The sequence below is a fragment of the Photinus pyralis genome, unplaced genomic scaffold, assembly GCF_008802855.1.
Source record: "Photinus pyralis isolate 1611_PpyrPB1 unplaced genomic scaffold, Ppyr1.3 Ppyr1.4_LG5, whole genome shotgun sequence".
Taxonomy (NCBI): Eukaryota; Metazoa; Arthropoda; class Insecta; order Coleoptera; family Lampyridae; genus Photinus; species Photinus pyralis.
The window spans coordinates 44,042,112-44,057,362 of record NW_022170596.1 but is presented as its reverse complement, the minus strand read 5'-3'; the positions used below and the strand labels follow the sequence as shown (position 1 = coordinate 44,057,362).

The following is a 15,251-nucleotide window of genomic DNA, read 5'->3' as shown; positions in this document are numbered from 1 at the left end:
AGGTTAGTTTTCGGTGAAATAACAAACAAATGTGGGCTTCACTTTACGATCATTATTATCACTCCTCATTCTTTCCTTTCTCTTCTCTTTATAAATAAAAAAGTTTACAATTCGGTTTATAAATACTCGAGATGCGAAAAGAGCACTGTGAATCTTGAATCGATTAGACTCAACCTTTGGAATTGCGTATTATATGGCTAAAGCTATGCCCATATTGAATTTCATACCATTCGGTTCATAACTAACAGAGATGTCAAAAGAGCGTTCCTTATTTTTTTTACCTACATTGCCAATTCACGAACTCCGATCTACAAATTTGATGAAGAATCCACCTAGTAAATTTCATCGTAATCGGTTCATTCGTTTTTTAAATATCGTGCTAACGGACGGACAGACTCGCTAGGAGTTCGTTAATAAATTGCATGTACATAGGAAACATGTAAAGGCAGGTGTGTTTCTACTCCAGCCTTCAGTTAACATAATTTAATTTAACACGAAAAGTGCATGTGAGAATGCCAATAGCTTCAAGCAGAACATATTTTAAAGAGGGGAAATGTTAATGAGAGGGTCCCTAAATATCTCGCATTGCTAAGATGCCAAGAACGGCAATCCGCACGAGACGAGTAGGCAAAAGATACAACGAAAGATCGAACTGTATTAGGTACCTACTCCACGGAGACAGAATGAACCACTAACACACACAAACATCGAAACATCAAACAACAATCAAACTGTATTAGGTACTTCCCTCACGGAATAGTTACGATTCAATCCAACAGAGCAAAATCGCACTAATAATCAACTCCTCGTGAATACAGAAATAAATAGGTACTTAATAAAACAAAATAATGGCATAATCACCTGTACAGAATAACAAACACGATTCCTCTAACGGTACTCAAAAACAAAAGCATGGAATATGCCATATTTAGATATCGCATCAAATTGTGGCAAGAAATTCAATGATTAATAGCTAGTACAAGAAAGAATAAAATGGCTACTACCTGTAAATACACCTTCAAAACACCACAACCAAAATAATCAAGAATAAAAACCGAGAACGCGTGATGCCTTCCGTCAATGAATAAAGAATACCTTATTCATTGCCTTCCGTCGACCCCGTCACCATCTTCCTTCTTCAGCGTTCCGCTGCTTCCGCCCATATATATGCATATATATATAAGAGAAGTATATGGATAAACGAGTGGACACGCCTATCGCCAACGTTAGTGGATGGAAATATACTTCTGTCATTAGTTGGGAACTAGGCGCTAATGCGCTTGCCTGTTATTATGTAGTGTTATTTACCAAGCATTTACTCCAGTTTGACATAACGGATTGAGGTTAAATTGTTTGTTTTGTTTATGAGTTATTGAACTTTTGTTTAATTTTAATAGTAAAGAAGCCTTTCGTAGTTATATAAATCAGTATACGTAAGTGCTACACAATAATTGTAAAGGAATACCTAATGTTTGGCAATTTTAGTGTGTTCATTACTTAGAAATAAAGAATGCAGGTACTTGTGGGAAAGTGGATTCTTCGGTTTCATGGCACAAGTAAGTTACAATGCAATTATCTGCAATCAATTCATTTATGCCATACTTGTTATTAGATTCCCAAGTGAAAAAAGCAACAAGAATCGGTGACTGCAAGCATGTGAAGTATCGGAATTCGATGATGTAAAAACAAGGTTGTGTTCTCGTCATTTTAACTGCTATGACTGCATTGATTTGGATGCACGCAAGCATGATGGGGGCACGAAGTTATATGGGGGTCACTTAAAACCTAAAAGATTTCCAACTCGACAATGTTAATTTTATTTTAAAATCAGTAAATGTCTTTAATTTAATTGTGTTTCTTTGAACATTGGTAATGTATTACTTTATATTATAGCTGATGCGAACTTATCCAATTTCAAGTTATATTCAAGATATAATCCCTATAGGTATATTATTTCAATTGCAATTTAAGTTTCTAAATCGTTACAAAGTTTGCCTTCGAAGTTGAAGGGTGTAACCGTAAACAAACTCAGCTGAGGAAGCTCGAAAGTTCTCCGTGAAAATGCTACAGTTTCCAAGCAGAACGATACGGAGTACCTTGAACCAGAACGCACTGGGTGGCATGTGAGCGCTGATTTGAGTTGGCAGTGAAATCATTCACGTAGGCCATTGACTGCAGGTCCCGAATCCTTGTGTGCCGAAAACAATGTTGAGGGCACAAAAAAGGGAAGATTCAAATTGTCGTCGCTGATCGGTGAAGATGCTAGTAGGGGAATCGAAGCGATATAGTCAACAGGTAAGAAACGCTTCGGCGGCGATTGGTCTTGGGAGGGTGGGCCTCGGCCAGCTAGTATACTTATCTAAAGACATCACAGGATCAGACAATAGTGATAGGAGTCGGCAGGTGGAATGGGGCCAATATAGTGAATATGAACCTGCATGAAGTGAATAGAAGTCTCGGTGAAGTTTCCGAATGGTGCGTGGTTGTGTTTACATATGGTAATTGCACACAATGATGGTTTAATAAAATTTTAACCCTATTTTCGAGTTATAGGTTATGAAATTTGAAATTGGCGCTACTTAAAAGTAGGCGGAGAGAAGTAAATATTTACTTGGGGAGTTTGCGCATAAATACAGAGTTGAGGACTAAGGAATAGGGCAGCTCTCTTTTATGGCGAACAATTTGCACATTGCAATTATAGGCGGTTATCCATATACTTCTCTTATATATATATGCTTCCGCCACGCTCTTTTTTTCCCCTAGCTTCGTTATTAAAATCCCCTAGTATTTGGCATCTGCGCAAAACGGTCGAATGGTATACAGAGTATATCATATTTTTGTTTCAGATGTAAATGTGTGTTGCCTAACCATAAGGGTGGATTATCACAAACGTCAGATTTAAATTATTCAAATTCAAGAGTTCCTCCTTCGTATTGGTAATCTTTGTGTATGGTAGATGTGATGTAAAATGTGTGTTTAGGATAATAAGTTACCTCTCTTGCTCCAGATGTCCCTCTATACTTACCTTCTGTGAACATCAGTGATTCGGACTCCGTTCCTTTGTCCCATGAGTTTTAGGAGAACACCGCATGCTTTCGGTTTTAAATATTTCTGCCAACATTTTTACCAACTCCATTCAATGCCAAATCTTTCGGTTATTTGACTCATTTTGAACGTTTGATAAATCATTCAATAAACTACCCCTTGCCTTTCAATAAGAGTGTTATTTGCGTTCCACCTTTACAATAAGCTGGGGTACGAGCAATTTATTTAGGTCAGTGGGTACGAGTGAGTTCGACCCACTAGTTTTTATTTAGATCAGTGATTAGACCTGGTCTTTCACAAAGTAGGGAGTCCCGCCATTGTTGAATGCGTGGTTTGTACATATTACTGCGCAGTACACTGGCGTTTCGAGTTCGTGTTTTTCCCGCTTTTGTTAGCGCGAGAGCTGTTGAGTGTCGGCATGGGTACATTAAAGTGACTTTAGGGTACATCGCAATTCACAACGTAATTGATAAGCATGTTCCAGAAAAGCTCTTTAACATTTCATTTGTTGGTTTGATGTAAACTGTATGATTTTACAAGCATCTCCGCACTTCCTAAAGTTAATATATTTGACTCACTTGGTAGATAACTTGAACACTTTTCGTACATATCTGTTAGATGGGTTGCATAGTTTGTAGGTACCAAATTTTTTATTAACCTTGTGAAGCTTCTGTGCAGAGTATTTCACTCATTGGAGTTTAATGCGTTGCCTAATTATCTGTATCTTTTTACATACATTTATAGGTTTGTAAAACGGTAATAAAATGTTGCCAAAACAATAAAAATAAAATAGATCCGTAAATATTGGATGTCTATTGCAAGGTTACAGATTACACACCCCCTCATAAAGAGGATGAAAAGATCACATTTAAAGTAACACACATTTATTTATAACGCAAAGATAATGAACAAACATAAATTGTTTATTAGCCTCGTAATCTGGATAAAAGTAATGCACACATTTTAATTGTCTTAATAAACACGTTTGCTAATAATTCTCATAAAAAGTCGTTTCTGTAGATGGTTATTTTGTGCTAAATGGAACCTTGACGTCCGACTCAGTTGCTTGAGAATTTCTCATCTCAACAACTAAACTAATGTAGTTACATTGACAAGAGAACAGAGTTCTCGCCGGACAGATGTAAAGTGTGATAACTCTGTAGATACCATATGGCAATTAGACTTTTTACATAATAATATACAGATTAGGTATTGTATTTTAATAGGTAGGTGGTGTATCTATGCAAATCAACTGATTCGCCATTCACGCACTGCGCATGTGTCACAACGGCCCGGCCGGCCGTTGAAACTGTATAGGCATGTGGCCGCTTTACTTGAGGTTATTTTACCATGCGCAGGTCCTATGTACTGCTCCTCAATGTACTATGTGTAACTCTGTGAACTCACCTAGTATCTTTGTTTAATGAATAAACAAAGCTAGTATGATAAAAAAAAAATACAAACTGCTGAAGTGCCACGCAGAATTTTAGAGCTCCTGCTCAACCAGCAAATAAGTGATACCGTCACTTCATTGTTCGTCACTGAAAATGACTTTAAAGGGTCATAGATCTTAAAACAAAATACAATTGATTTGAAATTTAAATTTAATTTTTCTAATTTAAATTTTTATTTTACAAATATCCCCGTGACTTGCCCAAATTAACAAAAAAACTCAAAATGTTCGTAAAAAACAGGTCACAAAATTTAACATCAATCTAAAATTAATCCCTAACTTTCGCCGACACTATGCCTAACTAAATCTACCCAAAACATATTTCATGCTCATCAATCACCACAGATTAAAATAGAACAAACATGTCACTTCTAACGGGTCCTTCGTTCCAAAAAACTGAATTTTGTTTATGTTAATTAGGGTCAATTAATTTTATTGATGCTTATTGATTATTATACACCAGGTTATACACACACGACATTGGTTATACTCTCACTAGGAAAGATTGCCGGTCACAGCACACCGTGTGTCGATTTACAATCTATGTTTTTCTTAAGATCCGAGCGACTTCCGGAATAGGATCGTGCCAATGTTAAACGAAAAATCTTTTTGTTCAACATTGACACGATACTCTCCCGGAAGTCGCTCACATCTTTAGAAAAACATAGATTGTAGACCGGGATCAAGTGTTCTCTGACCGGCAATCTTTCCTGGCGAGAGGTTTAAGTAACTTGACGTAACGGCTCCCAAAAGATGGGATTGTGGTTATTTTTACCTGAAAGGTTGGTGCCGCTGAACGATTTTCACCCAGACCACCACTGCTCAATCCGGTTGCCAATAATAAAAAAGATCAATTAAATTGTTGATCTATATTTAGGCAAAATGTTTGTTTACCACATATACAAAAAATACATATCCTTTTTTTCAAATGGTTTAAAGTCGAGTAATTTACTACCATGAAAAATTATAAGATTCCTTAGTAGTTACATCTAAAGTCTAAAGATTTTGCATAGCCTTGTCCAAATATGAACACAGTCTAGTACCTAAATGGGTACTTCAAAATTTAAATAATCAACCGGTTCAAAAATAAATTCCCCCAGATAACCAAACAGGAAAAATAAATGCTTACTGTCTAATTAAAATTATTTACATTTAATTTATATAATTGGGATAATTTAGGGGCTTTTTCTTCTTAAAAGTTGACGTAATTGGCAATTGCTTGGAATAATAAACTGAAATCTAAAGAATTTCTATACCAATTTTACTTCCTTTGAATACAAGACAAATCTTTACAGTACCTCCTAATTTTTCACTCCTAATTCGATGTTATATTGACCTCCAGAGATTTCATTCGGTTGAATTGTTGGAGCATGGATCGCATTGGTTTGTATACGGAAATTTGCTATCGAAACTGTTAGTTTCCGCTTCGGGGTTCTCCAGGTGCTAAACAGCTTTTCTCCGGGTCAACAGTTTTTTCACGTAGCATTAGTTCACAAGTGGACTCAACCTCGGTCCTCGCGTTTAGAGCATTATGAGTCACCAATATATCACTTTGTGCAGTAAATTGTTTAATCCCACCGGTGGGTAACGTAAAATTTTGTCGATTATTGAGTATCATCAAAATACTACATTGCACTCTAAAATTCATAATTCGCACTCGAAAATTGGCAATTATTTAGTCCAGACATCGTTTGATTTAAAACGCTCAGTTTGGTTGACACTATTTCTGGTCATAAAATATATGTATTTACTTGAGTCTATCCGAGTGTTCCAAAAAATAACACCGTAATAAAAGTTAGAAATCCGTATACCGTCAAAACTCAGGAAAATCTGAATGTCCCCTCCATTGTTAAAACCTTGAGTTATAGTGAACCCAACTTGCACTTTTCCTATATTCACCGTACTTTAAAAAACACTCGTTTTATCATGTGTCTAAGAAATTATCAATTATTTTCTTATCCAAACTTTTAACATTTTATACAAAAATAATGCCTAACAAACAATATCATATTTTATCAAAAAAATTTCCTGTTACAGGTATTGCATAAAGGCAATAATTTCTCGTTAATCTTGTTCCCTTTTTAGTAATTGTCGTCGAGATCCACAGATTTCTGCGTAGTAGAAAATTCCCCTAGGTTAGGGTCAACGTTTTTCTTTTGGTATTATTAACTTCTTTCTTTACGAGAAATGGAAAAACACCAATATTTGATAACAATTGAAACGCAATTTATGCCAGAGTAAATAGATTCTAATTGAGTAATCGCAGCATTCCACTGGGTCAAAGATCTCGGTAGACGAGTTCGTACTTGCGATGTCTGTCAAAGTTAAATTTGTTAAATTTACTCGGTGTATGTCAGAGAGCTTGCCGCGATTTTATTTATATGGTTTATGCTTTCAATACCGCAACGACCTGTATTAATTGGTTTGTACCGAACTCGCCTAAATACTTTTGAATATATTATTCTTTATATCAGGATAGTATTTAATTTTAGTATTGACGAAATTTTGGTGTGATATTTCCAAATATGCGAAGTGTATGCACCTCGATTGATAAGGCAATAAATGCATTATTTTTTCCTTACGGATCTTCACTAACACATTGGTATACAACCTTACGATACCTTCTTTACCTTTTTAGAAATCCATTGTTGAAATCATTATCACAAAAGTCATTCAGAAGAAACTTAAAAACAATATTATTTCAACAGCAGCAACGTCAGTTGAGCTTTTAATATTTATGCGGATCGTTTTCTTAATATGATCGGCGTGAACTTTTTTTTCTTTAATAACTATTTCTAATTTGTTTGATTTGTTTTATTTTTATTCTTCTACTTTTCTCTCATTTTCAATTTCTTCAAGTAACCGGTTTGCCGACAAAAAATATTGTATAAACTACGTCATGCGGACGTTTTATTTGATATCAGCACCTCTAATAATGATCTGTGTTATAATTTCAATTATTTTAACAATAAATGTGGTCGTTACTTTTATAGTAAGCACAATTTGGATCGTGGTATTTGAATTTTAAGTCTATGTGATTTTATTTAACAATTGTTTGTTGCTTAATTTTGTGTAAATAATCGTGTAGTATTCTGATTTTATTTTATTGTTGATTTAGAAAGATTAGGGATATTTGGAAATAATGTTTTGTTAAAGTTATCTCATTAAAATCCGGGCGTTGCAATAAGAAATTTGTTCTGGCTGCGTAAGCTAATTAGTTTCAAAATAAGCAGATTCCGCCGAAAATACCCGTGGTTAATTTCGAAGACACAAATTCAAATTCAAGTATAGGAGAGGCGGGAGCTGTGAGAGAAAGAGGACTGTTTTAAATAGCAGAGGAAGACCTTAATCGTGGCTTGTTTGGTGGTGGATTCAAATTTTTTATTGGTGAGGTTAAAATAAAATTTGGATGGTCTAGTTCTGAATTAAAACGAAAACAAATACAAAATATTTCACGTTTTGATTGTATAAATGGTCAAAATTGCCCTAACTAGTATACAGAAAATACCGCGATCTGCGTTGAAACTTATTCGCGTACATTAACGGTGCCTTTATGCTTTGGTCCTGCTTCTATAACGATAAATAAGCACATCTCGAAGGAAAACAGAAAACAGTTTTACTATGAAAAAAATTGGAATAAATATTATAGAAAAGAATAGCATTCGCAGAGCACCTGGTCAGATTTAGATGAATGAGCGATAGACATCAAAGGTGTTTGATTTTCAATTATTTAGTTGGTGCGTGGGTGTAATCCTAACCTGTTTCAATCTTCTTATACGTGAGAAAAACCGCGACCATTCACACTAGGTAAATATAGATCTATGAAGTTCTCCAAATCTGTTAATCTGCACGCATCTTTTGAGACGTTTCAATGTGACTCACTTTATTTACGGCCTTACTTCAAAGAAATACGTTTGTTTCTCACACTGGCATACTTAAACAGCTTAATAGGTTGGAACATACTAAAACTTCAAGTTATTTATTTATACTAACGTCTCCACAATCAAATTAAGCAAAAATTGTAAATACACAAGATTTGTTGATGACATACGTATTCACATATGAATTAGGAATACCTGCCTTCCATACTCATTTTGACTCCTGCAATGATCATGTGTCTTTTACGAGACGACACGCGTTTGGAGTATGGATGGTTCAATTATCCTTTTCAAAAATTAAATCACTTTAACTCAAAATGATTTGTATTATGAAATTTACTGTAAGTGTGGCAGTTTGGTATAGATCAAAGCAAAAGTATCGCTAAGTGTAAAAATGGCCACTATGCACGCCTACGTTTAAAAACTTTACAAATAAACTCAGATGAACTGAATGAAAGAAAAATTATTGTAGAAATTCAAAATTTTACTTAGTAACATCGTTCTCCTGTCATCTTATCAATTTTGTCGGCGTAAAGCTTTGGGAGTTTATTTTACATGCGTCTATTTTTAAACGGCTTTAAATAGTGAGAACAAATGGTTTATGAATTGAATTTTACAATTTTCTTATGTAACGTACTTGTAGACAGGACCAACGTATTCACGTATTCAATAACCGGACGTACCGTTTTTAAACGGCATCACCTTGAAACTCAAGAATGAAGTTAAATTGAAAATGAAGGCCGCATGTCATGTCATAAGGAAAGATGTTACATATTTCGATGTTTACCCACCTAAGTAGCTAGTGCGTTCCAGGTGGAACATATCAATATTGTTTTTACACTTGCAGCAGAAGGTCGGGAAATTAGAGAAGTGTCATATCATATGGTTTTGTAATTAGATACAGTGCCAAGGCGCGAGCCTGGCGACACCTATGTGTCAGGTCTCGGATTATGTTTACTGGTGTGCGAGTGGAGAAGGAAGCAATTTTGAACGATCCAAATAGTCGCATGTATTGTGCGCTAGTACTCGTATTATGTGGTTTTTATTACTGCTATAAGAGTTCCTCCTCGTCGTTGCCAGTTTTATTATCAAATTTGACATCCCAATCTGAACTTTTCGGGAATTGATAAACAATCTCCAAGTCCTCATCATTCAGTTGTTTACACATTATCAGTCTTGCAGACATGCCGAGGTGTAGATAACAACAGTTGTTGCGTCGGAAAATTCCAATTTAGACTAGGTGTTGATTGGATTAATGAGTATTGAAGTTTCAATGCGCTTAATTGGGCAACCATGCTTAATAAATGGCATTTTAATGAGTTGTAGAAAAACCGACAGGCGGCGTCCAGAGTTTTATCAAATACAGGGCGCTTCAAAGACGAGAAGTCCAATGTCCATCTTAATATTTTTCCGATGACTACAGGCCAAGTAATTAAGTAAAAACCAAATTAATTTCCACCACATTAGTACTGAATACAGCGAAGAGCGGGAAATTGCCTATTCCACTTCCCTCACCACAGAGGCCAGCGAGACCGACCTGCCCGTCCATAGCTACCGCCGATCTCCACCAAGCATGGAATCTTCGCAAATACCAAAACAAGTAATCTAGGAGCAAGATGGAAGACTGGAATTCCTAGAGAAATAACATAGTTGTCAAAGGGATAGTAGATGAAGAAAATGAAGATGAAAGCAAAGATTCAAGATCTACTGGGAAAAATAGAAACGGGAATTAACCCAGATAAGGGTCTAGAAATCAGAGAACTGAGGATATTTCCAACCTGGCAGGAAAAGACCGATTTTAGTAAAACTATTTGCATGGAATAGCAAAACAGAGATAGACAAGCAGGCAAAAAATGCTCAGATATCTGGATTAATGATGGCTACACGAAGAAGGTTCTAGAAGACAGAAAACCCACTTTAAAAAAACGAGGAAGGAAGGCTGCAATGCCTCTCATGAGGTAAGATTTCTTGGTTTTGACGAAAATTAAAGTTAAAATCATCAAAGAAAAAAATAATAGAATTGCAAAAAGGAAATGGGATATCGAAAAATTAAAAGATGAAGAAATTGTCGAGAAACTCGAAAAGTCCCACAGGAAACGCCACACAAAATATAGAAGAGGAATGGCTGAACATACAAAACATACACTAAACATAGTTTTAGGCAAAAAGTGAGTAAAAAGAAACGAGTGGTTCGTTGAGGAATGAAGGGAGCAAATAAACTTGAAAAACCCGGCAAGAATCAAATGGATCAGTACAGGAGGTGAACAAAAACTAATCGAATACAAAGAAAAATGGCCACAATAATGTGCAATAGTAAAAAGCAGCAATGGATAAAAAATTATCAAAGTCCTCGTGTGAGATCGAAGAGACTTCAGCGCATTTTTGTGTGGCAGATCAGTATTCTATTAGCCACTTTTGACTCAACCATGAATAAAAGATCTTGTCGAATGATACCACATTCCCTTTGACGGTACCCACTTCCGATGTCCCGTTCACCCGCAATTCGCGTTTGAAGATTTAAGTCCACCATCAGTAAGATCGTGTCGGGGGCTACCACATTCTCTTTGACGGTACCCACTTCCGACGTCCCGTTCACCCGCAATTCGCGTTTGAAGATTTGATTCCACCATCAGTAAGATCATGTCGGGGGCTACCACATTTCCTTTTTCGGTGCATACTTATATTACACCCACATTTTGGTGGATCTCGCTAAAAACCTTCCACAAGATAGTACTTAATTTTTGGGGGGCACTTCTCATTGCTCGAGCTTCTATTGGCGACACGAGAAAGAGAGACAGCCATTCGAGATTTACGAAACGTTAAAACGCGTGACAGAATTCGCAACGGAAGGTAAAAGGTGCCCGAAGTTGACTACCTCTCGAAGACGCGCGCGCGCGCCATGCAAAAGGTCGTTAATTTCGCCCCTAGGCCAAAAAACAAAATTCCGCCACGCAGGAGTTGTGCGCGTTTACAACATCTTTCCGACGACACCAATTTGAAAAGAATCGGACCAAAACTGTAGTAAAAGATAGGAAAAAACTGAAAAACCTTCACGTTAGTATACTACGCTCGAGGACGACGCCCAGATGTCGCCAACCCCACATCATGTAGCCCTGTCCCCAAGGTTTACAAATTACACGGCCTTGTAGATACACGTACACGTACGGTACGGTTGCCTTTCTACAAGAGTTCTTCTACACGCCCACATTTGCTGCCAGCCAGCCGACCAGCCAGCCAGCCAGCCAGCCAAAGTGAGATTAAAAGCTACTTTTTACAAATAAATTTGCAAAAATGCACTAAAAACTAAATGGACGAAATAGAAGCAAATAGCAAAGATAACTGTAAATTATTCAACTATATTAAAATCTGAACACCAGGAAAAAAACGTACGCCAAGAGGTAGACCAAAGGCAAGATGGGAGGATCAGGTGATGAGCGAGTTACGTACCATGGGGATCCAAGACCGGAGAGCAGATATCAATGATACGAAGCAATGGAGCAAGATTGTACAGATGGTAAAGACAGAGCAAAAACATGGAATTTTTAGAAGACGCCGGATAATGTGGACTGATCCAACACACCAAACGAATCCATAGAGCTCCGCAGAAGGAACGGTTCCAATTCCCAAAGGAATCTACAGCCATAAGAAATTGGAAATTAATTATAGTAGATTGGGTTATACTCTATGGTAAAAGCCGGAATCACCGGAAACAAATTTTGGTACAATGATCTGTTTGAATTCAGAGACACGTTTAATTTTTGAGCTGCCCATTTTAAAATTTGAAAACCGGTGTATGTATACAGAGGATGGACATTGCACGGACATTCAGGCGTTCCTATCCTCAAGCTTTTACTACTCAATAAGATTAAGTGTTTCATTTTCGTCCTTATTATTGTTGGAAATGCAAATTCGCATAGACACGTGCAACTTACTTCATTACATTAATGGGAAACTAACCCATGATCGCTAAACCATTAACCATCGATTTTTGTCATTCACCCGTTCAAATAGGGAAGGTTATGAAAACATTCAGATATAAAAATACATAACGACCTTCGAGGTTGTATATTTTGGATGACGTTTTCTGCAAGATTAATCGTATACGACAATGTTTCATGGATCTAATAAATTTATGGTACAAAATGAGCCCTTAATTTCCAGATGTTTCAAAATATCGCGTAAGAGAATAGAAACAACTTATTCTCAATGTCGCTGCGAAATATCGCGGCAATAACTTTTTGTTTCATCGTGTAGGTAATTAAATTGAAAACGAGTATATTACGATTCAAGTTTCGGTTAAGTTATAATTAATTAATCGGTCGATTTCAATATTGAAAACTAATTTGGCCGGCTTGTCAGAATATTATTTTGGTAGGAGTTTAAAATCGTCGAGAGCGTGCGCTTTAAAATTAACATCTCTTGGGAAAAGTGGGATTTGAAATGATCTCGCGCGCCTTTCAAATCATTTACAGATGTAACTTCTTGGTCTCGGAAGTGAGACACGCGAGTCAATTTTATTCAAGAAAGTGTTACCGGTCGTACCGTGAAAGCCATCGAGATGATTGAAATGGAAGATCCGAACCTAATGTGCCGACAGGAAAGTACGGATAGTTTAGATTCTAATTCTGTACATGAGGAATATTCGTCCGAAGAAGACAAGGAGGACGACGAAGACGACGAGTTGGATATCAACGATTTTCAGCTCGTCAAAACTGTCGGTGAGTTCATTTAAATTTTTTCTTTTAAATTTTATCGTACTGCCAAATGATGGATTTAATTTGTTTATTTTTCATCGCGTTCTGTTAGTTTTAATTCACGAGTGAATGTATTAGACTGGTTGTAATGATTTGATGATTGATACAAATTTCGATCAACACGATTAAAAGTTATTAATTGACGGTTTTTTTGTTTATTAACGAGCTAAAACTTCCGCTAATTTGATCAAAAACAGATCTACCTTCATAAATGTATTACTGAAGCTGCGCCAAATTAATTAAAGCTAGCGTTTTTTCGGAAACTTATTTTAATCTGATCTACTTTTTGTTTTAAGATAAATAACGTGTCTCAAACGCTGTTAATCTTTAAAGTATGCTCCGGACTACTTCAACATCATCAATTTTTTGTGTTTGAGTACACTGAACAAGTTGCCACGTTTTTGGGAGATACTATTACAATAGTAGCCTTGTCTTGTCTTCAGCAAGTACCATGTCCACTGGTGATTAATGAACACCAGATACTCTGTAATAAACTTGTCTAGGACTCAACATAAGCAGTTTCACAGGGACTTTGCGGGCAAATTATTCAACAATAATAATGTATACCTACACGAAGGTTCAAAGCTCTCATACACTCATCTTCCCAATGAGTTTTACGGACATGTTGAAAACCACCCGTGATTTGGGAACAAACAAGTCCAAACTTGATGAATAGTTATCTTTTACAGTCAGTATTAGGTGTTTCACGGTTCGGTACAATAAAGGCGAATTGCCAACTACGATCATTCTTTTGGAAAGCTGTGTGGAATAATTCCAAAATGTGATGCCGCCACCGTGTGACGCACGGCACGTCACGAATTAAATTTCTAAAAAATATCAAATTTTTATCCAATCAAATAAGCGCCATTAACACAAAAAGGGTGCTATGTAGATAGATCTAGGTACATCTAATCATCTTTAAATTGCTTTGAATCATCTTTGTACCCTTTTACACAAATTCAAATTAATCTTTACCTTCGAGAAAAAGCGTATGGCTCAAATTAAATCAGCTAAACACATCCTTGTTGCAATCTCCATAAGCAAAAAATTACCACGTGGCCCCAAGACCACATAAATTGATGGATTAAGATTGATCCAATCCCGCAAGAGGTATCAAGACATTCCCCAATATACTTTCTGCAAGCCAAACCAAACAGATGTCCCGATTTTTAACCAATTTCCATCACGCAACAACGTAGGTGACAAGCAAATTACCAAATCGCCATTTTCCTTTTACTGAAAGCTCTCAAATGGCACAAAGCGTGTGCGAAAACTAAGGAAGATAAACATGACTAAAATCCCTACACTTTAAAATCACAACTATCCGCTACAGAAAACAAACAAAAACGCAGCCCTTGAGATAATAGAAGGAAACAGGCGAATGAAACGCTAGTAACGAATAAAATGCACGCTAACGAAAAAATGAATGACAAGATGAAATTAAAGCTGGCAAAAAGAGCGGAGGAAACAAAAAGATTGAGTAAACGACAAAAATGTAGAAAAAGGAGAAAACGCGGCAGGCTAACGAAAAGATAAATACAAAGAAAAAGCAGTACGTGAGAGAAACGAAGGAATAACAAAAATTATGGGTGTAGGGATACCGAGGAATGATCACATGAAGGAAACGAGGCAACGAAAAAAACGAAGCGAGGAAAAACTAGGAAACGCAAAAACGCACCTAGTTAAAGAAAACAAGAAAAACCAGCCTAACGATAGAAACGTACAAAAGAAACGAAAAAAAAGCGAAGGACCTGCAACTGAAATAAGAAAGAATAGCCAGAAAAACAAACAAACGGGTAAAGATGAACCGAAGGGATTGAAGGAAATAGGAGGTGAAGGGCTGAGGGCACGGAGGAAGCACACGAAGAGAAGAAAGGATGAAAACAAGGAGTGCAAAGGAAACGAAGAACTAAACAGCGAACGCGGAAATCAAAAGAAAAGAGAAAACAAATGTAACGTTCACTTTGAGCAAACGTAACAAAATTATCACGAGATAAGCGCACGGCAAGCTCGAGCAAAATACAGGTGGGTCATGGCGAATAATGGGGTTCTCGTACACTAGCCAAAACGAAACGAAAGGAAGTATAGTTAACCGGATAGGCGCCACTTAGTCTTTAGTAA

The 15,251-nt window shown here is 36.6% G+C and overlaps 1 protein-coding gene across 1 annotated transcript in view; it reads left to right on the top strand.

The window, feature by feature from the left end:
* The first annotated feature begins 12,818 nt into the window (after nt 1-12,818).
* The window catches only part of LOC116171386 (cAMP-dependent protein kinase catalytic subunit 3), a 45,948-nt gene continuing 43,515 nt past the window's right edge, over nt 12,819-15,251 (top strand). Inside the window, exon 1 of the mRNA XM_031488198.1 lies at nt 12,819-13,094. Within this exon, the coding sequence (XP_031344058.1) occupies nt 12,935-13,094 (160 nt within the window). The 5' untranslated portion in view covers nt 12,819-12,934. The remainder of the gene's footprint in view (nt 13,095-15,251) is intronic.